The 27,825-nt window shown below is 37.3% G+C and overlaps 1 protein-coding gene across 9 annotated transcripts in view; it reads right to left on the bottom strand.

Moving 5' to 3' along the window:
* USP34 (ubiquitin specific peptidase 34) overlaps positions 1-27,825 on the bottom strand; it is a 114,634-nt gene that overhangs the window by 22,654 nt on the left and 64,155 nt on the right. For 4 of the 9 annotated variants that reach the window (XM_058019335.1, XM_058019340.1, XM_058019338.1 and 1 more), the window contains exons 31-57: positions 27,342-27,464; positions 27,142-27,225; positions 26,743-26,829; positions 24,897-25,097; positions 23,482-23,564; positions 21,951-21,991; positions 19,649-19,773; positions 18,380-18,532; positions 17,187-17,291; positions 16,636-16,691; positions 15,108-15,228; positions 13,632-13,815; positions 9,728-9,891; positions 8,650-8,715; positions 7,343-7,489; positions 7,197-7,253; positions 7,022-7,099; positions 6,283-6,377; positions 5,195-5,367; positions 4,456-4,609; positions 3,696-3,774; positions 2,601-2,654; positions 2,410-2,505; positions 1,429-1,493; positions 1,257-1,332; positions 1,112-1,159; positions 620-751 (exon numbers count right to left, since the gene is read on the bottom strand). In XM_058019335.1, coding sequence (XP_057875318.1) covers positions 620-751; positions 1,112-1,159; positions 1,257-1,332; positions 1,429-1,493; positions 2,410-2,505; positions 2,601-2,654; positions 3,696-3,774; positions 4,456-4,609; positions 5,195-5,367; positions 6,283-6,377; positions 7,022-7,099; positions 7,197-7,253; positions 7,343-7,489; positions 8,650-8,715; positions 9,728-9,891; positions 13,632-13,815; positions 15,108-15,228; positions 16,636-16,691; positions 17,187-17,291; positions 18,380-18,532; positions 19,649-19,773; positions 21,951-21,991; positions 23,482-23,564; positions 24,897-25,097; positions 26,743-26,829; positions 27,142-27,225; positions 27,342-27,464 — 2,847 coding nt within the window. The remainder of the gene's footprint in view (positions 1-619; positions 752-1,111; positions 1,160-1,256; positions 1,333-1,428; positions 1,494-2,409; positions 2,506-2,600; positions 2,655-3,695; positions 3,775-4,455; positions 4,610-5,194; positions 5,368-6,282; positions 6,378-7,021; positions 7,100-7,196; positions 7,254-7,342; positions 7,490-8,649; positions 8,716-9,727; positions 9,892-13,631; positions 13,816-15,107; positions 15,229-16,635; positions 16,692-17,186; positions 17,292-18,379; positions 18,533-19,648; positions 19,774-21,950; positions 21,992-23,481; positions 23,565-24,896; positions 25,098-26,742; positions 26,830-27,141; positions 27,226-27,341; positions 27,465-27,825) is intronic. The other 5 variants (XM_058019339.1, XM_058019341.1, XM_058019343.1 and 2 more) reach the window with 2 other exon arrangements.

Here is a 27,825-nt window from a genome sequence, read left to right as displayed (position 1 = left end):
CAGAATTTTGAGTCACAAGGAAAGACAGTTTAAAATGAAGAATCAACATTCTTACTTTTAATGTACTTGAGTACTCTTTACTACCTTAATGTCTTCATCCAAAGATCTCAGGACTACACCCCACTGAGACAAATGTACACCCAAATACTCAATGTTACATAATTTATCAACCTTGAATCAATTTATAAAAGCATAATGGATTTAATTCCTTTCTACTGAATAAAGTCTAAGGCAGGACATAATCTATGCTATGCTCCTTGTACATTTTAAATTATCACAGAAACACTATCAAAACTTTTCTTCAATATCTCAAAATTGCTTTCAACAAGACCTCAGAAAATTCTTTGTCTTTCCATGTCTCTTGTGTGAGTTATTTAAGCTGGTCTTCATTACACAAGTTACCATATAAAAATTAATCAAACAAAGAGTTTGTGACACTGGCTCTCTCTTATTCCAGTGACAAAACGATTCTGGCCTGTGGTCTCAAGAGGTTTCTGCAAATAAAAGTTAAGTCATTCCCCAGGATCTGCAGTTATCAGAGAGGATGAATTTCATCTCACAGAGCACAAATATACCAAATACAGCAGTTCATAGTCCAAAATATTCCAGGGATACGAACCTCCAGGAAAGTTAAACAATATATAGAAAGTTGGTTTGTACTTTGCTGAGTTCCTAAGTCACTTACTTCACAAGCTGCCTGACTGTTATTAAACTGTTTTGTTAACAGTTCAATCCACTGAAGCATTGTAGGCTGTGAAAAGAAATACAGGAAAAACTGTAACTTCAAATAATGAATTTCAGCATCATCTTTACACATTTCTAAATGGTTCAGTAAAGCACCATATCTTAAGAATTATAAACAATAAACATTTTATGAATAAATAATACATTGCCCCTACAGATAATACCAGTCCATACATTTTTACATACACATTTTATTCCATTGTGCAGTGCTCACTATAAATGGGTAAATTACACTCTAAACATTAACTTTGCATCCTATATAGTAATTTTACAGCTCAAAATCCCATTTTTAAAATGCAAAGTACAGATCTGCTGTTGACTAGATTCATGCAGCTACTTAATGAGAATTTACAAGTAAATGGAATACCTTTTCCTTTGAATGAATAAATGTCTCTAGTACAAAGGAAGTGCTTAACTGGAAAAAAAAATGGAACCATTAATTAAGAATGCATGAATTAAAATGTCAACAAGGAAACAGTTAAGAGAGGATGAGATTCTTTGGAAATCCTTACCTTTGCTGTCATCAGAGAAACCGCTTTGGGATCTGGTAGTGTACTTGGGATGCTACTACACAACTGCCACATAAACCTAGAGTCAGTAATTTTATTTGTTAATTAAAATAAACAATGATAATCTGCAAGAAGAAAAGAAGCATTAATATTACATTTTTAAAGAAAAACTTACCCAAAATATGTATGTTCAAAAATGTTCTTGTCTTGAAGGAACTGCATATTATCATGCCATATCCACTGAAGAAAAAATGCTACCATCAGATACAAGAAAGCAGTTTACTTCACTACTTAAGCATGATTTTAAAAATATTTAAATGATTCCAAGGCTAAAAGCCACAAAACTTTTCTGTATGAAAAACTCTTTCTGAAAGCTCTTTCTTTAGTTTTAAGGAATTGTCTCCAAGATGTTTTATTCATACTACAGTGAGTATTGGCTGTGCCTTCCATGGGACTGCAGAACAGAGCTTCAAACCTTCTCCTCTTTCTGTGGCCTCATTTTTACAACTTAATTATTCAGAGTTTTGGGCTAAAATTTTGAGAACAAGTTTAAAAAGAAGCACAGCTGAAGTCTAACCCAAAGCTTGATGAGCTCTGAGAACTTCTGATAAATTCCTAAAGAATAAGATTTGAATCTCCATCATTAAACCAGAACATGATTTCTGCATCTCCCCTGTTCCGGTCTCTAAAGTGATGTTTTTGATCACATCAATTCATAGGGATTTTCACAGCAATATAATTTGAACATTTAACTCTGACAAAAATCTATTAATATTTTTAAGACCAAGAAGGATAGAAGCATGATCTGATTTGCTGGCTAGGAATGGAGAGACATTTTCAATTAAGAACCTAAAATAGGCAGATGCTGAAACAGCCTCTGGCCAGAGGGAGCAGTGACATGGAATTTTTCAGGGGGCAAAAAGGGATTTATCCCATATACAGGACAGAATGAGAAAACATCTAAAATTCACATAAAATATAAATCCTAATTCCCTTCCTATCCCATGACCATCTCCTAAGGCAGACAGCAAAATGAAAGGACTGCCACCTTAGTGCTTTAAATTATATTTGCTTTCCTATGTTTATTCAGATTTTTGATATATTTAGGGCCTCCTAGAGTGTTTTAAAATTGGTGTTAAAACAAATCAACTTGTACCTCCAGCAATTCTGATGAAACATCAAATTTGTAGTCTTTGCCATTTTCCTCCTCTGGCTCCATCCGTTTATAAAACAGCATGTAAGCACTGTGTGTCTTGGAGAAAAAAACATCTGTATCATTTTTGCTTTGAGAGAGAAATCATGAAATCAGAAATATAATCACACAATAAGGGTTTGGAAGACAAATACCTTTTCAAAGGAGAAGTCCATAAACTTATCAGTAACAGAATCATAAGTTTTTGTCTGTCAAGAAGAAAGCAAAACCATTAATTACAAGTTTTTAATGCTTTAGTTTTTAACAGTTTGTGACAGTTCACTTGCACATTTATTTCATGATATTTATGAGGGTTGCTGACAATTTAGTTCCTGCTCAAAGCAATCTTCTTTCTTTTTTTCTTCTCTGGCCTATTCTGAATTTTCAAAGCTACTATGCAATACTCTGCCTGCATCCCAAGCAATTTCCTGGCTCATCCATCTCCCTGACACCTCTTCTTTACAGGCATCTAAAGGTATTTTATCTCTGTGCCAAACAAAGGAATTTTTTGGTTTTATTTCAGCATATTGTCTTTCCCAGACAAGAGAAGTTGTCTTATGCCCAGGACTGCTTTAGTAAGACACTGTGTTATCCATAATGTGCTTTATATCCTGCATACAGCTATAAATAATGATCAATTCTGGCACAACCTGAGAACCTGAGTGTTGTTTGTATTAATAATGTGTAAAAATTATTAATACAGGCAGCAATAAAAGGCATAGACAAAGATCAAAATGCCTTTTTTTCCCCAGAATACACCTAAGCTTGAAGTAATGATTCCTTCATCAATGGTCTGAGCTAAGGAGCCATCACAAGCAAGGATTCCTAAATTAGCTCACTTTTTTATACCTGAATAAATGGGTATAATGTATAAATAAATGGGTATCATATATATTATCTATTATCTATTATATATTATATACAATGTATGAAATATAATATATATTATTATTATTATTATAAATGGGTATAATATATATTTTATATTAATAAATGGGTGTAATGATTCCTAAATCAGCTTCAGACTCACTTTTTTATAGCTGAATAAATGATATGATAAAAACCAGATTTAGTACAGAAATACCTCTTGTTTGGAGAGACACTTCACTAATTAACTTTGCTTCATTAGTAATACCTGCACTGTACTTCTGACAGCTTCCTTTAAAGGCTCATACAAAGAGCTGGGTTGTAAGAGGCTGTAACAGACACTGGGAGAGTTGAAGATGACAAAAATTTAAGGGATAACTTACAGTCATTTCTCCACCAAAGCATTCAGAAGCAAGCTGGGCAGAGTCAAAGGGTTTAACTTCAGCATCATTGAAAAGGTACCTGCAAGACAGAAGAGGCTTTGAAAGATCTGCTGCTCATCTCCAGGGGCAAATAGAGCCTCATGAGCACTCCCAGTGACTCCTAGATTGAAACATTTCTATTCATTGCTATGTCTTGTTTAGATCCCAGCAAACGAAAATCTGGTCCCAAAGTCCTGTTTGGTGGTATTGGAAGTTCCTTCTTCCAGTTCTCTCTGGAGAACAGGAAGAGAGGAAACCTTGTCTCCCATGGCAGGGCTCCAGTGAGAAATGGGGATACCACATCCAAAACCAGCAGGCAGAGTGTTCCCTGCTCTCCTCTGTCTCCCTCCGCCTTCCCATGCCCATGTCCCTCCCCTTCCCCAAATTCTCCAGCCAGAAATGCAGCTGGATCTTCATCCAAGGTACCAAGCAGATTTCAGGAAGGACAACCTAGGAAATCTTTTTGCAATAATTCCAATCTAGTCCCATCAGGAAGCAATCCCTGTGCTGAGGCCAGCACAGCATTCCCTGCCACCCCTGTGTTTGAGGAACCACAAAACCCTCCTGGTTACTGATCTGTAGGCCAATAAATCAATAAATAACCTTACAACTATCAAATTCCAACATCCTGTGCTTTCCAGAGGAGCCCTGTATAACTGCACCTAACAAAGCCAACAAGCTTTAGTCATTAAAATATGGAAACAGAAATGGCCCAGCTCACCACTTGTTGTTCTTGTAAGCATGAGGATTGACAATGTCCCTGATAAAACTGTAGTAGTGGCCCCCATCTGCTGTTCCTGTGTGAACTGTCACACCAATCAGGTCGTACTCATAACTCTCAGTTTCCTTCAGATATCCACCATCTTCCTTAAAACCTGAAAGAATTCAACACCAGATTTCATCAGTTATTTCCTGGCTTGGGTTTAAAGACAAGTGTTTGCTAAGGGAGGCAAAAGCCTCCCCTGAAATGGAAAATGTAAACCCCCTCCATCCAAATTGCCATAAAATTTAAATTAAGAGGGCTCTCAGGCAAAAGATATGGGAGCAGGAATAACAGTTCTTTACTAGGGAAGAAAATAAAAAGATAAAATAAACAATGCAGTAAACTAAAACACCACCATCTTCCTTAAAACCTGAAAGAATTCAGTATCATATTCAATCAGTTATTTCCTAACACCCAAACTTCAACATTAGCAACAAACTGGATGCAATTATTTGCAATTCCTTTCATACTTTATGAAAAAATATAAGATGAATTCGAATTAAAAAATACTTGGAAACCAAAAATTGGCTATTTTTCTTATGTGAAATACAGTGTGTGACTTTGGGAATATAGGTTGATTAAAGGTATATTTGATTTTACTTGCATCTGTTCCGTACACAGGAAGTGAATATACAAATAAATACACAGTGTATAACACAGAAAACCAAAGCTTGCTGAATCCATTTTATGAGCAAACCTTCTTTCCTGTCATTTTTTCCCATGAGGAAATCTTCAGTGTAGGGTGTCATATCCAGACGTAAAGGGAATGAGAAATGGGTGTTGACTTTCTCCTTCATCATGGTCACCATATTAAATGTGTATCTCATGGTGTTGAAGCTTAAGATTCGAGGTAGTTTCTTAAAACATGCCCTGAAGATCACAAACAAACATGAGTTACAAAAGCTGAGGAGGGTGATTTTTCACAGAGATTTTAAACATTTATTTCAAGTGCAACATTGGAGATCTGTTGCTAAGACATAAATATAAAATTCAGTGCCCCAGAGCAGGGCAGACTGGGTGGCAGCAGGAAGGTCAAATTTAGCCCATTAAACAATTCTGTTTATTCCGTCATTGAATCTCGGAAGAAACAGCAAATTTACTCATATGGCAGAAACCAGCCTTCTAAAATAGTTCATAAAATAAGCCATGAATGAACTCAACAACGCAAATCCCCTCACTGCAGGGAGTTACATCTTCCAAAAGACAGAGGCACAACATCTCCTGCATAAAACCTCATAAAATTTCCAATAATGATTTTCAAGTAAGTTACTCTCTCACCCATGTCATTTAAAACAACAAGTTTTCCAACTCTAACAAAGGAATTTCTTAGCTGCAACACCAAGACAACATAAAATTTTAATTTATTTCTCTTTATAAGCAGACTTTGCAAAACATGGAAACATTTTTAAAGCTAGAAATTTTAGTTAAGAAATTCTGGGTGACATGAAACCTAAGCAATTATCCTGCATAATGAGTTACCCAGCAACCTCTGAAAGCTTTTAGTATTTTAAATCCAGGACTAATGTTTCCAAAGGGGTTTTTTAATTCAAAAAGGTCATGAACATTTTCCTGTGTCTTTTGCTAAGATACTTTGGATTCTCTGATTTGGAATTTGATTTCCTTCTAATTTCTGGTTTGCACAGGGATCCTTACAGGCCTACATGATATAAACTGAATTGAAGAGCAGAGTCCTGCTCCATCTGAAGGATTACTGTTATTCCAAATGGAATTCCAGGGATTTACTAAAAAGAACCATTAGGAATATTTCTTTCTCCCTGGCCACACCTTTTCTCAGCCCGCACTTTCTTCCCACAGTGAGAACATGTGTACATGTTGTCACCTTCCAAGGTGTCTTTAATAGTTACTTCATCAAGAGATTCCTACATGGAAAAAACAAAAAAGGAGGTTATTCTGGATATTTATATCTTGTACCTGCTTTCCAAACCCCTCCCTTCAAATCTTGCTTTGAGTTTAATTAACATTTCCATAAGTTACGAAAATAAAGCCCCAAAATTTTTTACAGAAGAGCACACACCTGAACTAAAAGAGTTTGACAGGAAAATCAGTTTCTAACCCATATACAGAATTAAGGAACCAACTTAAAAATGGTGCATAATATTCCAAGCTGTCTCCAAGAATTCAAATCTGTTAAATTTAAATTTCAACTGTGAGAATAATGGTTGTTTAAAAAGCTTGAAAACACAGAATTATGTTGGTGTAAGCTTTAAATTAATTTCACAAACAGTAGTACTTGTAAATGTTAAATCTTTTGACATTTACAGTTCTCATATAAAATGACCCCAGCATGTTTAAAACAAGTAAATAGATATTACTGACTGTAAAACAACAGCCAATGACTATTGCTGGCTCCAGCTGATGGCACACAGCAGTGAAAAGCTGAAAATAAATTATCACATAGTATCAACCTCAAAACACCCCAAAACTGGAGTGCAGACAAAAAGCATTGACATCTTTAGTGTGTGGCAGTGAGATGTGAGATTGATCTCAGCCTGGTACTACTCACATAAATATTCTTCATGTCTGCCACCTGGCACCTCACTGTGTAGAACTCCTCAGCTGTCTGACTCACATGCTCACAGTCCTGAACAAAGGCAAGAGAAAAGCCATGAAATCACTTTTTTTGGAGAAGTTAGGAAATAATTATCTTTAAAAGATCAGACTAGAGAAGGAGCACTTACCAAAGAAACGACGTTGTTTGTGATAACACCTCCAAACAAACTTTTCACTGTGTTTTTCTGTGAAAGAAAGAATAAATAAATTCTGTCAAGGAAATTTGAGCAAATCCCTAAGTTCTCAAGCTCCCTTTTGCACCCTCTTAACTCACCAGCTCTGGAGACATTTCCTCTATTTTTGTTATCAGGTCAGTGAAGAACTCAGTCATGTCCTTCTGCTCTCCAGTGTTCAAGGGCTGCTTATCCATGGTGTAGGTTTTACAGAAAGGCCTTGGGTTGTAGGCCTTACATTCACTTTCCTTTGGATAAAAAATATCAAACAACACCAAATCAACCCAAATCTCTTTCTTTTGAAGTTACGCAGATTTACCCCACACACACATATGAGTATCTGTTTTAAAAAAGACATCTTTTACATACAATAATTTCCTAAATGTCTCAATATTTCTGCTGAAATGCAAAGCAGTTTTTAACTAATTGATAACCATTGTCATGACACCAGTGAGTCAAATATCATTAGTAGAAAAAGTATTAAAAATATTTAGGAAATACTTCATTAAATGAATCATTAAAATAATGATTTTAATGGTGCTGAAGATGTAACATGAGCATTTTCTATTTGTTTAGACACAAAATAAAATGTGAGAACATCAGCTTGTATTTATATATATATGGACATTGCTGACTGAAATCTTGCCAAGTGCTCAATTCTCATTCAGACTCCTCTATGTTTTCATCTAGTTTTCAACAGGATGTGTGCAGCCAGAGCAAAGAATGTGCAGTTCAAAGCAATTCTTTAGAATCCATCCCCACTGCACTGCCTTGCACACTGGGAATGCAGGACTCACTCACTCTGTTCTCTTTTAAGGATGTACAGCAAAGCAGCACCTCCTGTAGATACTGCCTTTTTTAGAAAAAATAAAATATTGCCTTTTATAGAAAAAATAAAATATTGCCTTTTATAGAAAAAAAGGCTTTCTCCAAGATTAAAATGGTAAGTCTTGCTATGACTTTCTGTTCCTATGTTATTTTCTGCTTAATGAACACCTAATTTAATAATTTCTATTAATCATGAGAGGCACTACAAATCAAGATTCTTTTCCCCACCCATCTTCAAAGTAGTTGTGAATTTCTTACACAAAACCAGTGTCTGGACACTCAACTCTCCTCAGGTTTTTTCATTATTTCAGACTTGTTTCAGTGTTTTAACAGCAGTGAACATCTGGCAACTGCTTTAATTTTGTTCAGTCCCAAAATTTCATAATGTTGCTGCATTTCAATGGATGAATCTTTAAATATTGGGGCAAGGAAAATGCAAATCATAAAAATAAATTATTTTATTTTATCACCAGGGAAATTCCACCTCCCCAACACCTCTGTAATTCATTGATTCACCTGCACTATGTACAAAGAACCTCTAAAATAGGACACTTTCTACAATACCCTCTTTGACACCTACCATTAGGTATGTAAACATCTTCTGGAGTTCCAGCAGAGTGGTCTTGTGCTTCATATCTTCTGAATACTGGCAGAAATTAATAAAAGAAGACTTGATCTTATTATTTTCCAAAAACATACATTAAACAGATGCAATAGCCAAATAAAAACCCAATTACTTTATTATGGACCATAAATAAAAATGATTGTGTACAGGAACACACAGTCTGTTATTTTCTATTTAGAATTTTTACACTTTTTTTACACTTTATTTGGCATGTCAACATTAAACCTGAGAATAAAATAACTTCACTTTCTAAAAATTTATTGCAGGTAGGAGCTTTTGGGGAAGTATTACAAAGTATTAGTGGTTTTGGAATATTTTTTTAAATTTACAGATGTTGTGAGGACTCTGAACAGCCCTCTCCATAATGCATTTCCTGAACAGACCAGTAATAAATATGCAATTTAAAATAAAATGTTAATTAAACTCTCTTATTTGCTTTTTATTTGCATGCAAATCCAGAAGTTACACGACAAGTACCAGCAATGAACAATAACAGAAAATGATGAGGTCACTGCCAATGAGGGTGTTTCACACATTCTATGTGATGTCAGGGACCAAAATGATATTTTCTCTCTCACAATAAAGAGATAAAAGTGATAATATTGAACTTCTGGAAGTCAACCAAAGTATGATAATTTACAGGGCCTGCTGTACTTCTGGCTGCACGAGATAACGTGCTCTGGGACTTTATAAACATTCATGGAAAAACATTTCTTAACCAAATGACAAATCAGCAGTTAAGAAACAACAGACAATTCCCATAAACCCAAACCTGAATCAAGCTACTTGAAAGCAATAGAAATATGACTTTTGCAACATTTTATTTCACTGCCACCTTAAGAACCTACCACATTAAATATTTAAGAAAAAAATCACTGAAAAGACACAAGCAAAAGCATCCAACTACACAAAAAGCAGACTAAACCCTGAAGAAATATTCTTTATCTAGATGTATGTCTTAGAATTCAACCTGTATTTTTTCAGTATCTGCACTGATTCTGAATGTGAATTTCTGCCCAAGTCCCCCACTCACCTTTGCAGTGAAGATTGCTTGCCTGGCCTCTGGGATCATGTAGAGCTGCTGGATGGTGGAGGCCAAGTAACACGTGGCTCCAAGGTTGGTTAAGCCCACAAACCTGCACTCAGCACGAACGTCATCGTGGGGCCAGTAATCCCACTTGTAAGGGGCATGGGAGGCTGTGGAGGCAGCAAGCACACAGGCAGGACAGCAGTCAGTTCAGAGGGCAACTTGCAAAAATCCAATGAAAAGTTTGATGTTCACACTAATAAAAAGTCACTGGTTATGCTCTGTACATTGTGGTGTTGTGAGGTCCTCAGGGGGGATGAGATGAGAGATGAGAATCTGACTCCAAGTTCTCAGAAGGCTGAATTATATTATATTATATTATATTATATTATATTATATTATATTATATTATATTATATTATATTATATTATATTATATTATATTATATTATATTATATTATATTATATTATATTATATTATTATTATATTAATATATTATATTAATATATTATGTTAGATATCAATTATATATATCAATATATAATATATTATTATCAATTATATTACATCACATTACATTATACTATATTACATCACATATTATACTATACTATATTACATTACACTATATTATATTACATTACACTATATTATATTAGATGCTATACTAAAACTATACTACAGAAAGAGAAAGGATACATCAGAATTCTAGAAAATAATTATAATGAAAGCTTGTGACTGACTCCTCAGAGTCTGACACAGCTGATGGGGATTGGTCATTAATTAAAAACAATTCTCATGGAACCAATCAAAGATGCAGCTGTTGGTAAGTGATCTCCAGACCACATTCCCAAACAATCAGATAATTACTTTCATTCTTTTCTGAGGCTTCTCAGCTTCCCAGGAGAAGAAATCCTGGCAAAGGGATTTTTCAGAAAATATCATGGTGACAGTACATTTACAGGCAGGAGCCAGACTGTGCCTGATCTTTAGGAAAATAGATTCAATATTCCTGAGGAAAATCTTTAAAATCTTTGGATAGAGAGCAGCCTTCCTGCAACATCACTCTGGGCTGCAAGGGGCTCTCTGTGCTCTCCAAATGTCAAGTGAATCAGACTGAAAAAGCCATTTTCTTTTTCTCTAAGCTTTCTATTCTCTGAATTTCATAGCAGAGATGGATTTCTTACACAGGGAGGCACCAGACAAGTTTGGCAGGGCTGAGTGACTCTTTCATGAGCCTTGTTCTGACATGGCTGCCAAGAAATCAGAAGAATGGCAAAGTTCTCCTCATCTGCCAGTCAGGAAGATGGTAACCAGCTTAGACAATCCTCCTTGGCATCCAAAAAGTTGGACACAAAGCCCTGCATGAATCCAGCTTTGCTATTCATCCCCAAAGATGTCACTCTCTGAAAGCACAGTGTGTCCCACCAATAATTCAGCACCTCTGCTGAAGTGCATGTTCAGGTAAAGAGGAAAAAGAATCCCCAAAAATAGTCTGGATTTATTTTACAATCCATAAAAGCTATGTGGGGTCCAAGACTTAAACTTTAAATCCTCAATTATTCTGTCACAGATGAAAGACTCATTAGGGATTCTTCTCAATCCACAGCATCAGACAGAAATTCAGGAAATATCTGGCATCCTCACATCTTCAGAGACCAGACGCTCAAGACTTTCTGTTGCACAACAAATAATAGTTGTAATCTTCATTCTGGCACTGGCACCAAAACAACTATTAGCCCTGAAGCTCCAAGGAGGGAAGAAAAGAGTTTTAATTCTCCTGTTTCAGCAAACCTCAGTGCTGTGACCTCAGGTTACCTGGGCTGCTCAGCCAGTTGAAACAAAGCTCCCCTGCACATTTCACCTCCTAAAGGAGGTCATGAGCCTGGCAGAATAATCCAAAATTCCCTCTCTTGCCTGCAATCCCTAAATGACAGCATCCTAACTCACCCTTTGTGATGGAAGGGCTCAGCATCTCTGCCTGCCTGGAGCTCATCAAGCTCTAATTGCAAAGCAATCACTGACTCCTCTGTACTTCACAGAGCAGCTGGGAGGATCTTCCACCTCCTTCCATCTGACAAAGAGCATTCAGCAATTTGACAAGGACTTTCTCAGGATGACCTTGTGTTCCCCAGCCTGGGATTTTTTAAGTGACTGACTTCATTTGTGTAATAAAATTTTTCCTTCTCCATATGGATCTTAACTAGAAAGGCAAATTTGAGGCTCCTTGATGTCTATCTTCTTTATTCCTTACTGTTGTTATAGAAACCAGATTTTTCTCAGGAAGAGGAGGGGAAACTTGAAACCAATCTTGCCATGCTCACATTCTATTTTAAGCAAACTAAAGCTGAATTTTTTCCTCTCAGAATGACCATGCATTTCTTTATATTCCACCTTGTGAGGATGCTCCTGCTCCACTGGTAACACCAGAAATGATCTTTAACTTGCTGGGAAGCGAGGCACCTACACTCTTTGAACTGAAGGGTTTTATCAGTCTTTAAAGAAGCAAAAGTCCAAAATACTGCAAGAAATTTTATCAACAAATGAAGATACCTAAGTCCACTCTTCAGTGAGATCATCCTGAATAAAATGGGAGCCCTCTCTGCCAAGAAAACAGATTTAAAACCAAAGCTAGGATGGAAATTTCTACAATTTCCATTAATGTTTCTCCTAAGAAGGATGGAGGGATAGGCCTAAGACTAAGATTTTTGAAGACCAGTAAGATTACAGGGATAACAAAGTGGAAAAGCCCAGCTTCAATAATCTTTGGATCAGAACAAGGGAATAACAAGCCCTTAAACAAATGAGGTTTCACAAGTCCTGTGCTGGGTGCACATCACAGAGACAACAGCACTGTAGCAGTTGAAATAAAATTAACATTCATGCAAGTGAGAAATGCTGGATATGGAGCAGGAGCACAGAGCAGATGGCTCTGGAGAACTTGGGATGAACAAACAATCTAGGAAAGAGTGTTTGGAAGAAAGTAACAACTGTGGTAAATGTTACAGAGGAATTACTGAGACTTGGAGTGAGGAAAACACTGATTGTTAAAAACAAATTATTTCACCTGGAGAGATAGAGACACCCTCAGCAGCAGATAATGTGCTCACAGCAAACATAAATATCCGATATTTTCATAAAATATATTCTTCATAATATTTCTTCAGAGCACAGGAGACCTTGGAAGGCCCCAGGCATAAGAGAACAGAACACAAAGCATTATTATGATCAGATTTCTCTTTTGCTTGCTGAATTGTAAGGCACTAAAATCAATTCCACACATTATAATAAATTACAGAACCTCAGGTTAGAGAAATTTTAACTGGGCATGTGAAAGGAAATCTAGCTAAAGCTAAAAATGCATAATGAGGATTTGCAAACCAAAGATAAAATATTAACTAGCTGAAATGTTGCTGATTTCCATATTATACACAGGAACTGTGGCTCCAAAAGGCAGGAAGCATGGAAGCCAAGAGGCACAGCAAAACTGCTTGATGCACATATCTGGGTACAGACTGAAGTCAACTGCAGTGATACCAGAGGCTCTGGAAACACCACAGGGCTGCTCAGAACTCCAATTCCTCCATGTGGTTTCTACACTTTGGTTTATGTATAAATATTCCATGGTTCATGTCAGAAAGGAAAAGGGAAATTAAAATCCAGCACAAGAGGGTGAAGCATGTAAAATCCAGTGTTCCCTGTGTGTACCTGCCATTTAACAGGACCACACACTCTAAATAAAAATATTTAAGAACAGGTGATATGGAAATGATGATGGGATTTCATTGGTAGGTGAGCAAAAGATGCCAACACTTATGTGACACTGCTCCAGGGGACAGGAGATAAACAGCAGAGCTGTGAATTCCCAGAGCAGGGTTAGTGGCCACAAACTCTCCAGAGGTTCTTACACTGCATGTGCTGAGCCATGACCCAGTTGTGGAGCAGCCTGTAGTTTTCCACTGAGCCTTTCACCATTTCCACCAGCAAGTCATAGGCAGCAGCCCTGGAGGAGTGGGACTTGCACTTGGGCTGCTGTCTGTCCTTCAGGCTGGGCAGCAAGAACAGCAGGTTGAAGATGTCCCTCAGAAACTCCTGGAAAACATGAAATTGGCACATTGAGCAGCCTGAATGTACTCTTAAAACATGAACCATATATCCACAGTTTTCTAGGAAATTCTGTTGACTTTCTGGACCTCTGTCATGCAGCATTTCTGACCTGAATACCAGTTCTGAATCACAAATTTCAACAATTCATACTGCATAAAGTGCACTGTAAACACATTATAGTCTAAAGAGGAACATACCAATAGGAAAAGAATCACAAAATATGATTGGTTTTATGATTGATAACCTGACAAACCAGACATGGATTTTCAGTAACTTTTAGAACTACTTTCTCAAGCTTTTCTTAAGCTTTCCATACATCCAAGCTACATAAACCTGACCTTTGCATTCCTCTATTTTAATTTCCACATCCTCCTCCACACTGCATTCTGTGAATTGAATTCTTACTCTCATTTAATCTGCAAGCTCTCCCTAAGTTAAATACACTTATCCAGTGGAACAACAGAAGCAGTCTGTTCAAATGCTGGCAGCAATGTCACATTTGGACAATCAAATTACCTTCAGGGCTGTTTTATAACAACAGAATAAACAGCCGAAATATAAACAACATCATTAAACACCAGGGCCTACTCTTCAGCTGAAAAGGCCCAATAATAAGTTCTGAAGAGTCTACAGAAAAAGAATCAATCTAAAATTATTCTTACACACAATTTGGATTTTTTTTTAATGCTAATGCAGTTCTCAAAGATAAAATAAATAGTTTTAATACAAATAAAATAGTTTTAATATAAACAGTATTAATATAAATAAATAGTATTAATATAAATAAATAGTTTTAATATAAATAAACAGTATTCATATAAATAGTTTTAATATAAAGAAAATAGTTTTTTAGCAAACTTCCCCTGCTTCACCACTTGTGCACCTTACAGGTGGAATGCAATAATCTTGCAACAGATCTCTGCCACTGCACAGGTGTGGAGTTCAAATTTTTACTTTTAGATCAGACTGCCCAGGATCTGGTCAAAATCAGCTGTTGTTAAGGACTTAAACCAGTTAATGCTGATCAATAGTAAAAACATTTAAAAACAAGAAATGAAAATAAATAAAACTTCAGGGATGGAAGAATGCCATTCTGGAATTACACAGAAAGGGAAAAAACTGTATGTGCTGCTTGTCACTAAAGGAATATGTGTGGGCTTGTCCACCATCCTAAGGCTAGAAATATGAGAAACTTTCACATACTGATCCCTGCAACCAAAATGTGGTGGCAAAGGCCCAGTTCTGATCTCTCAGGGGTGCTGCAGTGCCCTGCTCACCTGGCCCTCCCGGGAGAATTTGAAAGGCGGTTTGTGCTTGATGACACTGGTGGCGAGGCGCAGCAGCCCTGTGAGCCCATCGTCCTCGATGTTCCCATCCTGGTGGTCCAGGATCTCCCTGCTGAGATGCACACACAGGAGAGAAGGTGTCACACACATGTTTTATGAAAAATCCTCTTTTCTCCAGAGAAGCTGAGAGGCCTCAGGAACAAAATGTAAATATTCATTATCTGCTGCTGTGGGATGCAACAGGTGCATCTGGTATTGGTCTCATGGGGTTGTTTCTCATTAATGGCCAATCACAGTCAGCTGTCTGGACTGTCTGGTCAGTCACAAGCCTTTGTTATCATTCCTTTTCTACTCTTAGCCAGCCTTCTGATGAAATCCTTTCTTCTATTCTTTTAGTATAGTTTTAACAGAATATATGTCATAAAATAATAAATCAGCCTTCTGAAACATGGAGTCAGATCCTCATTCTCTCCTCACATCCTAAGACCCCTGTGAACACCATCACAAGAAGGAATGTCACAGCTCTGCCCCAGTGACCATGCACCCAGTGCACACTGCAAACAATGGCTTATAAAGGGGAGGATACAATCTTCAACTCATCAGGAGAACTGGGAGGTTGGAACACAAGGTGGGGAATACAGAGTATATAAACCAATGAAGGATTTCAAGGGAGGAGAACAGCTTGGCATAGGAAGGGCTAACAACTGGATGGGTGTTGGAATCTTCAGCTTGTCAAAGTGCCCCCGAGAAAAGTTGAAAGTGTCTTTTCCCAGTCTGGTGCTTGAAGGAGGAGTCAGGGCTCCTCAGTTCTCAGTCTCAGAGTTGTTTATTGTTTCTTATCTATAAAAAATTTTCTCCTGCCCTGCCCAGGTCTGTCCAGCAAGACAGTTCCAGACACTCTGCCTGGGTGGTGTTATCTCTTTATACTAAAATCTATGTGTACAATGTTTACAATTACTTTTCAACACCCATAACCCATGTTAGACAGTGAGCTTATATTCTAAACCAATCCAAAAGTGCCAACATCACAGCAGAAGATGAAGGCCAAGAAGAAGGAGAAAGGCTGGACATGCCCAGTTCCCTCCATCTTGCCTCCTGCACCCCCATACCAAAAACCCCAAAATCTACTTTTCCACCCTCTGATAACTTCACTGTTATTCTGCTTAAACTGTTGCGGCTTGCTGGTCTTCATACAAGGTTGGTAATTTGCTCCACGGGTCATAATCAAACCCACAGGTGTTTTGGGCTCCTGAGCCCCCTGGCAGGGGTCCTGGCCATCCTGGACAGCCAGAGGGATGTCCTGGGTCCCAACAGATGGGGGGGAAGGAAGGGGGTTTGAAACTTGGCAAGGAAGTAGCTGAGTAACAAACAGATAAACGACACCTGGCTCAACTAAATAACAAAGGCAGGTGTGTGTCACTCTAAAAACAGGGGGAGAAAAACACAGAGACTACAAAACCACAAATCAAACTAAAAAACACACTACAACACAAGGGACACTGCTGGGGGCAAGGCTCACCTCCTAATGCAGTCAGCGAGGTGTCTGGCCAGAGCATCCAGATCAAGCAGGGTTGTCTGATTGAAAAGAAAGAAAATAGAACAAAAATCAGAAAGAATTATGGACTTCTTTTGGAGGAAATGTTATTACTGCACACAGAAAAACAGAGATAATTAAAACTCATTTTCAGGCATGCTCTAAGGTAAGTTTTCTGATTTATGCTAAGTGTCTGTTAACTGAATTTAACTCTTTCAGCTTTAATCAAATACTTGATTAGCTCCTCCTTGGAACACACTTGAATTATCAACAGTGTAATTATCACAGATAATTACACTATTCCCATGTCTGTGACCTTCAACTAAGCTCACCTTGTGTGTTAGAACAACTCCCCTTTCTTGACCCCACAGAGTCACTACCTGAAACTTCCAAGAACTACTAAAAACACATCAGAGTAAACTGGGAGATGGAAAACATCCAAGAGCTGCTCACAGTCCATCAGATGTTAAGAAAAAAATGTCTGAAGACACAAATGAAAAGCAATAAACATTGGTATGAATGCAAGGCAGACCTACCTGACTTGCATCTTTGACATGAATGTTATCAATCAGTTTGCACAGCAGCCAGAAATACTCCTTACAACCAGGTCTCAGCACAGCTTCCTCCTCATAATCCTCTATCTGTGGAAAGAAATTGCTTTTGTTCCGAAGTAGAACACAAAATAACAGCATTAAAATAGCACAGTGAAGCCAGTAACTGTGTTACAAGAGAATTACTTCCTTCAAGCCTCTAAGCTAAGTATAAGAACAATGTATTTTACAGTGGTAACAGTGTATGCTCTGTTTTTCTTCTGCAATATTTATTAATTTTCTTGAAAAATTGTCAGGATGATCTGCCAGACCTGTAAAAGATTTGTAAAATAGTGCGGAGTTCATCCCACCCACTGCAAATCACAAAATCTATGATTAGACTGGACAAAACATGAAAAACTTGGGCTGATTTCAATTAGTAAATACATCTCTAATTTAAAACTGTCTTAGATAAATATTGCAAGATCTTCTGTAGACTGTTTTAATTTAAATCTTTTAAAAATATCTGTGTACATGGACATGGAAATTTAAAAACAAGAGCACTTCCCAAAAGTTGTCCTGCATTTCTCCAGGCACAGCCAAGCTATAAATTACTGCAGTGTCACAGTTTAACCATTTTTGGAAAGTTTCTGGAAACATCTAAGCCAGAAGCCTTCATATCTCCATGCATCTGAAACAGTGTATCAGACACCACAATAATGTCCTACCATGTTTAGTTTCTATATTTTGTATGTATATATATTATATATTATATATTATATATTATATATTATATATTATATATTATATATTATATATTATATATTATATTATTAGATATTATATATTATATTGTTAAGGACTTAAATCCTTAACTATATATTATATTAAATTATATATAGTATGATATGATATAACGTAATATAATATTTAAATACAACAATATAATGTAAATAATAAGATATTATTATATAATGAATAAAAATAATATAATAAAAATATTACGTTATCTTATATAGTATTACATTATTATATATTATATTAAATTATATGTTTTTATATGTTGTTTTTTAATAATAATCCTAATTTTTTATTTTAATAAATTTTTTCACTTTTTATATTAATTTTAAAACTTTCACATTTTTATAGGAATTTGAAATTTATCTTTGAGAAAGTCTTGTGAGTTTTTAAATTCTTACCCTAATTGGTTTCAGAGCTTGAGCATCAGGGAGGAATTTCAGCAAGGTTGATGCAGCCAGCAGCAGAAAGGAGCGATTGATGGAGTCTCCCCCATCCAGGCCAGAGAGAGACAATTTGTACAAACCATTGCAGGACTCGTGGCGAACTGCAGTCTAGGAAAAATAATGAAATTAACATGATTGCACACATTCTTTGCAAGATTTTTTTCTTTTGTATGTTTTTCTTTCATAGGTACAGAAATTCCTCTCATAACATCTAAGAGGTTATCAGGGTTGAATGTATTTTTCTCACACAGGGATTACAAATAATGTGCATTTAAACTGCTTACAGAAAAATGCAAATTATACTATTCTAATTAAAAAGATGATTTGTTTGTGCCCTGTGTCTTGAGTTATGTATTTTCCATGGAAATGATTACAGTGACTACAATAGAAAATATCACATCAGGCAAATCAAGGAAATCTATGTGAATCCTGGATTTACCCTTACTCTTTCAAAACTACTAATTAATTTATTTTCACTACAAAAACTATTTTCTTCTTCCTTTTATTAAGAAAAATATCCACAATCTAATCAATGTTTGGAAGTTTGCACTCTCTCATTTCCAGGGATTTTAAAGGGAGCCAGCCTGCAAGCTTTTTCTGTGCTTGAGTAATAAAACAAGAGATAAGAATTACTACACCATGTCCACCTTGCACTTTTAAGCAATCACCAATAAATACAAAAAAAAAAAAAATTCCGCTGTGAATATAACTGATGCAATTTTTAAGCTTTTAATCCATTTAAGCCTAGAGAGCATCATTGGTCTAGCTTTAGTAAAAAAATTACTAAAAGCTAGACCAATCTTTGGTCATGACAAAGATCTTGGTATCAATTCTCATTCACCTCATTTTGTGATTCTAAGTATAAAAAATAAATAGCAAAAAAAAAAAATCTAATAATGTGAAAAACATAATGGGGAAGTACATTTCAGCTAATTCAAGTCAGGTGGCATCACCCAGAAATTTCAACAAATTACCCAGAAATTTCAACAAATGGCAATGAAAAAATGACCTTCAAACAGAAGCCAAGGAGAAAGGTGAGGGTTTATAACCTGGTTTGTGACTGAACACAGAGGTGCCACCTTCCAGCGATCACTTCTCACCCAGCACTGCAAGGAACTGAAGCAGGTCCTGCCACTTGGAGCAGGAAACCACAAGCCTTGGATTGAATGGCAAGCCAAAGGTAATGACACTAATTAGGAATGCAGCAAGCTCCCATTGCCATACCTCTGGAATAAGCAGGGTGAGTTTCTTGAGCCAGTCTTGCAAATGGTCACTGTCAGCCAGGCTGGATTTCACCAAGGAGCAGCAGTGAGCCCAGCTCACCAAGAGCCACATGGAATAGTGAGTGACTGCAGGAACAGAGAAACCCCACACGGAACAGTGAGTGACTGCAGGAATAGACAAACCCCACACGGAACAGTGAGTGACTGCAGGAATAGACAAACCCCACATGGAACAGTAAGTGACTGCAGGAACAGACAAACCCCACATGGAATAGTGAGTGACTGCAGGAACCGAGAAACCCCACATGGAACAGTGAGGGACTGCAGGAACAGAGAAACCACACATGGAACAGTGAGTGACTGCAGGAGGAGACAAACCCCACTGTAAGCCATGCCTGTCTACAATCAAACACACACTTAACAAACCTGTTGGCTCCTTAAACCTGACCTCGAGCACTTATTTCCCTCCTAGCTGTGCATTATACACCATTTATCAAGGTAACTCCAGCACCCAAAGTGTGATCTTCAGCAGAACAGACTGGTTGCAGCTCCTCAGATACCTGAGAGTGCAGTTCCCAAGAGACCCTTACTCACAGCTCCTTAAGGTTTCCTGTTTCACGGACATCCCTCTCATGATCCCACACTGCTGCCACTGCCATCAGGTGACCAAAGCAGGCAGCCAGATTCAGAGCTGCCCCTGAAGGCTGAGCACAGGGACAGAATTGCAGCCTTTTACTCTGATTTTGGCTTCATCACACCTGCCAGTTCTAAAGGGTGTAAGCACAGCAAGCGCTTCCTGGGCAGAAGGGCTGCACAGCCCAAAATGACATTTACTTCAGTAACTGGCAAGACAAAATCTCTCCTGGCACTAAGGATACAAAAAACCTCAGAGTTTTACCATCACATCTGCACATTTACTTCCTGTTTTGTACTAATTTCTGTGACCACATTTGTGTTGCCCCAAACAAAAGTTCATTGCAATCACCTTGCAGCCCCCAAGGAACTTTGGAAATTCTTAGGTAGTGTCTTTGTAATGAAATTAGAATGAGCATTTTGCAGTGCTTCAGACTCCACCAGTGCCACCTTTCCTCTGTAATAAGGCCAGCATGCTGTCCAGGACTACACTTTCAAATACTCCATTTCTGTAGGAATTATCAACAGAGAAACCATTCTTCATCTTTCATTATTTAGGAGAGAGACTGCCAGCAGCAGGAGCCCAAGCACAGACCTATCAAATGAATGGCAGTAATTTCTGGGGCCAGTATCTACTGGGATTTATTCCCAGTAAACAAGGCCTGAACACTCAATTACAGATGTGTCCAGGGGTGTCCAGAACAGTGTTTTATGGAATAGGACCCCACCTGTCTTGCCAATGAAGCTTTTCCTCATGGCAGAATAAAGCTGCTCCTGGAATAAGGTCTAAATTTAACTTTTCAGGTGCAACCAGAGTTTATTCCTGGTATCTCCCTCAACTTCTACTTAACTTCCATCTGAATTTCCTATTTTCTTCTTTGCAAAGTGTGACATTTCCATAGGATCCTGCCTGCACACCTCTGCCATTGGTTATTAATGCAGGATAAAGTGCTGTATGGGACTTGTCTCAATTTGCTGTTCTCCTCATTGATGCAACCTGAGCTGAAAAGTCTCACATGGAATTTCTGCCACAAGCCAAATAAGAAATGTTTTGGCAAGAGGGAAGCAGCTGAAAACCTCACTGAGCAGAAGATGCTTCCAACCACTGCCCCAGCTTCACTCCCAAAATAAAACTGAATTTCCCCCTTCCTGGTCTTATATAAAGTTTGGGGATGAGGGGTGGGAGCAGGAATGGGGGAAAATCTAGATGGGATTTAGCCTGGAAAGAGGACTGGGAAAATCTCAATGAAGTTTCAGCCAGAAACAGGAGAGGAAAAACCCAGAGAGGAACTCTCTGGGAAGCTGAACTGGGAGAAAACACAGCCTGGATTTCACCTGGAATTGGGATTGAAGGAAAACTGGACTGGAATTCTCCTGGGAAGTGGCTCAGGCAAAAACCTGAACCAGATTTCACAGAAAATCCAGATGGGGGAACACATGGAGTGGATTTCCCCTGGAAAGTGGATCAGGGAATAACCAGGACCAGATTTCACCCTGAACCCAGACTGGGGAAAAAACCCAGACTGGATTTCACTCAGAAACCAAGGGTATTTCCTTGGAGGAAAACGATTTTCCAGCTTTCTAAAAGTGCAATAAACGAAAATAATAAATTATCATCAATTTGCCATCCCTGTGATTAGCTCCTGACCCAGCTGTTTTGCAGCACTGACCTTCATGCCTTGACCTGTGATCAGACTGAGCCTTCAACACCCTGATGGGAAGAAGAGAAAATCATTTGAATTTTATCACACAGCACATAACAGATTTCAGAAATACAAGTACACACAAGGCACAACACAGTTACTCTTAAGTAACCACTTGGAAAATCTTAATTCATCTTAAAAGGATTCATTGCTTGCAGTATTCAAAATTAGCAACAACAATAAAACTATGAAAACCTTCAAGTTACCCCCATAAAGCTTTACAAGATTAAAAAGCCAAGGAGAAATACCCACAGCCCCTTCTTTATTTTATCCAAAACAGAGATGTCAGAGCTAAGAACTGACCCATACAGAATAAATCTAGTTTTCTTCATAAAGGAACCACACTCTGAATAAACATTTGCAAACTTTAAATGTTTCTATTTATTTACTTCCATTTTTATTAATTACAATAAAAGATTATGAAACCAAAAATATTGCATTTATACTTCAAAAATTTTCCTACAACTCAACTAGAGGCCAAGTTAAGCACACCTGCAGACTGGAGATGTTCTGAATGCCCTTAACAATCTTTTAAAAATATGGTAAAACAACTATCCATCACTTGGAATCAATTCTACAAAAACCTGACCTCCCCAGCACCAGTCTGCCTGCCACAATGCAGCCTTACACAGAATTGCTTTTCTCAGGACAAAAAGGCAACAGGACCAAATATATGTCAGATTTTGCCTTTAGTACCAGCAGGATGAGAAAAACAAGTCAAAAGTGACAGACAACTAAGCAACATGAAAATGAATTTATTTTAATTTCTCCTTTATGCTACCTTGAAATTAAAAATGCTCTGGAGAAAACAAAGAAGGGATTTTGGTGTCACTGACATATTTTATGAAAAATCCTTTTATTAGGATTTTTCTCCTGAGAGGCTGAGAAGCCTCAGAAATGAAATGCAAACAATGATTATCTGCTGCTGCGGAATGCCACAGGTGCATCTGTGATTGGTCTATGTTGGTTGTTTTTAATTAATGGCCAATCACAGTCCAGCTCGGACTCTGAGAGTCACAAGATTTTATCATCATTCCTTTCCTTTCAAGCCTTCTGATGAAATCCTTTCTTCCATTCTTTAGTATAGTTTTAATATATAATTTTCTTTTAAGATAATATATATAATAAAATAACAAATCAGCCTTCTGAAACATGGAGTCAGGATTCTCATCTCTTCCCTGGTCCTGGGACCCCTGAGAACACCACCACATTTGGTGACCCCAAGTGAGGAACGTTCCCACATTTTGGCATGAGAATTTGTGTCATTTATAATTTATACACCCATGCCTTACACCCTGAGCACAGAGTTCTCACCCCTCTCCTCTCTGCCAGGGCAGGAGGTGAGTAAGAAAAGCAAGTTCCAGCCTCTGGAGCTCAGTGTGGGATGTGGCTGGCAGAGGGAGCACAGCTGGGAGAGCCCCGGGTGGGTCCTGCAGGAAAGCAGCGATGGAAATGAGCACACTCATCAGCTTTATCACAAAAATAAGAAGATTTGTACCTAGGTGCCAAGTTGTCATATGTATAAGCAACTGACATAAGTCGCTGAATCAAACTGGTTCCCTGGACAAGTACAAGAAACACCTTTAAAAATTGAAGTTGAAAGAAAAAAAAAAAAAAAAAACAAGTTAATATAACAACAAGCTTTTTGATCTGTTTTTTAATTATACACACTGTGCGAATCTAAATAAACCCACCTGTGCAGAGGAGGAAGGGCCAAAGGCAAATCACAGCATCTTCACAGTTAACAATTTACTGGTTTTATTAAAGCAGAGCTAAAATCCCATGTTTCACTGACTAGGGCTAGATGCTAAAATTTCATTCTCTAAAGAAGACAATTCAACTGAATAGGAAAGTCAACCATTTATTCAATCCTTTTAGTAAAAATATGTTATTTTTTTAAAGCATAAACTACTCACAGCCTTTTAAAAACCTTATGTTTGAGGAGACAGGGCTGAGGATGAGGTTGGACACTTAAATTTTGCCTACTTCTGTGATCAACACATTTTACTGACTAACCGCTCTCTTAAAATATTTATCTTTAGCCAATCCGACAGACTATACAGAATTTTAAAATGCAAGTGTGAAGAAAATCTTAAAATACTTAAATATCAAATCAAGAATACTTATCAGTTGAGAACTAAAAATTTAAAACTAGTTAGAGAAAGCAACAGCAGCATTTACATGTTCAAAAATTTAATATATGTGCTAAGTTCCCTGTATGACAGTAGCCCTGGTGATTTAGGGATTTATCAAAAAAGGCTGATATTTATAGAATAGTTAAGGTCTTTCCAGGTATAACAAAGGGGAAGTTTGGCTCCAGCTCAGAGTTCAGACCTGCACTTTTTGGCAGTCACAGCTGGTCCTGTGCCCAAGAAAGTCAATTTACAGTGAATGTTCCCCTGATGCCAAAATACCCTCTGTGCTCAGGCTGCCCTAGGAAATCAGCATGCAGCAACCTGGCAGGAAGGTTTACAGCTGCAGGTAAGTTCACACTCACTCAGGTATCCCTATTAAAGTTACTTCAGTGTTTACTAAAGGAATCCAACATGGATTTAGCAAGGACAAGGGCAGCTCATGTTATAAATACAGGTTAATAATAATAATGCGCTACTGTAAAAAAGGACTGATCAATTCAGGAAACAAAATCTAAGAAACAGGGACAAATCACTGCAATTCTGAATTCCCAATTAATGTGTTCATCAATCACCAAAAAACACCTTTTGGTTGCCAGGTTTAAAACTATGCAAATACTTTTCTAGAGAACAAGCAAGAGATCAATTATATTACTGAGATCAATTAGTACTACTAACTCTTCCACTCCATAATTTTATCACTAAAATAAGGACTTCACATTTACTCTTTCAGCAAAGGAGATGTTTCCTACAGCTCCCAGAACCCCTGTGTGCCTCCTACCTCTGTCAGCCTGGGGATGTGAAGGCCCTTGACGTGGTCGCTCGTGGTTTTCCTGGACTTGCCCGGCCACGTCCTTTTCCTGTGGCTCTCTGCCACCCCAGACCAGGCAAAGACATCGTGGTAAGCCAGGTCCAGATCTGAGGGGTCCACTGCAAACTGGCAGATCAGCTTCAGCAAGCAAGCAAGACAGTCCAGCTGCCACTGGGAAGGGGAAGGAAAACAAATCTGTCACTGCCATATTTTCTGGAGAAATTCCCTTGCTCAGGATTCTTCTCCTGGGAAGCTGAGAAGCCTCAGAGGAAAAGGAAAACAATATTATCTCATTTGCTTCTCCTGTGCCTTGCTGCTTTGGAATGTGGTTGGAGATGTTTATCCAACAGGTGATTGTTTCATTGGTTTCATGTGAATTGTTTTAACTCAATGACTCTGGCAGTGTTCTCAGGGGTCCCAGGATGAGGGAAGAGATGAGAATCCTGACTCCATGTTCCAGAAGGCTGATTTATTATTTTATGATATATATTATATTAAAAGAAAATTATATACTAAAACTATACTAAAAGAAGAAAGTATTTCATCAGAAGGTTTGAAAGAAATAGAAAGGAATGATAACAAAAGCTGTGACTCTCAGAGAGTCTGAGCCAGCTGACTGTGATTGCCATTAATTAGGAACAACCAACATGGACAATAAAAGATGCACCTGTTGCATTCCACAGCAGCAGGTAATCATTGGTTTTCTTTTCCTTTGAGGCTTCTCAGCTTCTCAGGAGAAAAATCCTAGCAAAAGGATTTTTGATAAAATATGTCCATGACAAATGACCAATCACGGTCAAGCTCTGTCAGGACCCTGGAAGGAGTCACCAGTTTTCATGATTATCTTTTAACTTTCTATCTGTATCCTTTCTGTATTCTTCAGTATAGTTTAGTTTAGTATTCTTGAATATAATATAATAGAATAAAATATTAGCCTTCTAAAAACATGGAGTCAGATTCATCATTCCTCCCTTCATTGGGGAACCCCACAAATACAAGAGAAATCTTCAATTTTGAGGGATTTTTTTTCCACATAATTCAATGCTATCTATGGAATTTGCAACTGAAAACCTCAGTAAGGTATAAAGGAGAAAAGAACTAGAAGTAACTTGAACTTAGCTGAAACTAATGATAGAATAATAATGAAAAAGGTGATTATCAGACATTCTTATAGAACATGTGCATTATTGACAAGTGTCTTTATTAGCACCACAGCCACTATGCTAATTGTCTCACTGACAGCAAGGGAAAATGGCCTTGGCCATTTTGGCCTCTTAGACAAGGGAAAGACAATTAACAGCTTACTGCTTTTAATACAGACTGTGATAAATAATTCACCAAATAAAAACCCTCCCTAAAATAAGCAGAAAAAATAAATAAATATTCCATTCTTGTTTGGCTACTTTTGGTTTCTTTAAAGAATTATGATCTGTTATAGTAACACCAATGTAGTTCCAATCACTCCTGAGGAAGGAACCCAGATGTTTTCCCCTCTAAGGTTCCATGAGGTACAATTTTAAGTTCTACAATTTTAAGAATAAAAAGACTCTCCCCAAAATCCACAGAAAAACAGGGAGGGTGGTTTTAAAACATAAAAAAGCAGTAGTATATGTACACTTGCTTTTTTAAAATTAGCTCTTCCAGGAATATAAAATATTTAAAAAAAAAGATGTTACTAGATAGACTCTGATGGTTTCAATCAGAGAATGGATCTATTTCATAACAGAAAATAACTGTACCAAAGGCTCAAAGCATTAAAAGTCTTTACAAATACCAGGAATGTTCTTCTGGAGAGAAAGGCAGAGTGAACACCTACCACAGTCCATGATTCCTGCTCCTTAGGCTCTAGGATTCCAGAATTGAAAATTTCCAGTAACTGTTGGAGCCCTCCAGCAGCAACAAACTGTAAGCATATGATGGAATCAATGTGAGAAAAAGCAGATACAGAAATACCACTAAGACCAGTCAGATACCAACCTAAGCTTTATAAATTAATAAATAAATTACAAATTATTTGGCTGGATATTTTATGAAAACAAATGCACATGGCTACCACAAATTTACAAGCCTGATAACACAGAAAAACTTGCAAATGCTATCCCAAAATTTGAGATAAAAGATTTTAGGATAGTTAGTGTTTTAAATGTTTTTTTTATTTTATATTTATATTGAAAAATTGTCTTAGATATCATGGAATACTGTAAGAAAAACAAACCTTGCAGCTCCATGTGTTTTTACTGTTTTCTATTTGATCTTCACTTGAATCATCTGAGTCTGGGTAAAGATCACTGTAACTTCCCTAAAGATAAACAAGATTAACTGTAAAAACAGCTCAGGAATTTTAACATTATAAAATAAACCATCAATCTACGCTTTGATTCAGAGAAAAATGAAGATTCTGTCCAAGGAAATTACCGTGGATTCCCGTCTTATCCTCCTGTTGGGCTTCCCCAAAGCTTCAATGATCTCCAGGGCATACAAAAGTTTGTGGGCACTTTTTATTCTCAGAAGATCCTTCCAGCTAAAGCCATCATTACCCTTAAAAGATGAAAAAAAGATAGAAAATAATTAATACAATTATATGTAATGCTCATCTGTCTAAAAATTCAGGGAGAGGATTTTTCAAGTGGCACAGATAAATTATTTGGGGTTTAATTTCATCTGTTATCTGAAATTAGACAATATCAAGCAGATTTCTATACATGATTAACAATCTGAATAATAAAAAGGCAACATTATTATATGCTAAAATAGACACAATTTTACATTAGAGGAAAGCAAACATCACACTGTAACTGCCACCAAAATTGTCATGCATGTGTGCATAAAAAGCTGCAATATCTACAATCTGTTAGGATGCAATTTCAACCACTTTTAAAGAGGCAGAATAATATTTTTA

This window comes from Melospiza georgiana, chromosome 3 (genome assembly GCF_028018845.1).
Source record: "Melospiza georgiana isolate bMelGeo1 chromosome 3, bMelGeo1.pri, whole genome shotgun sequence".
In the NCBI taxonomy this organism is placed as follows: domain Eukaryota; kingdom Metazoa; phylum Chordata; class Aves; order Passeriformes; family Passerellidae; genus Melospiza; species Melospiza georgiana.
Note: the sequence above shows the minus strand (reverse complement) of the source record. Positions and strands in the feature narration are given on the sequence as shown.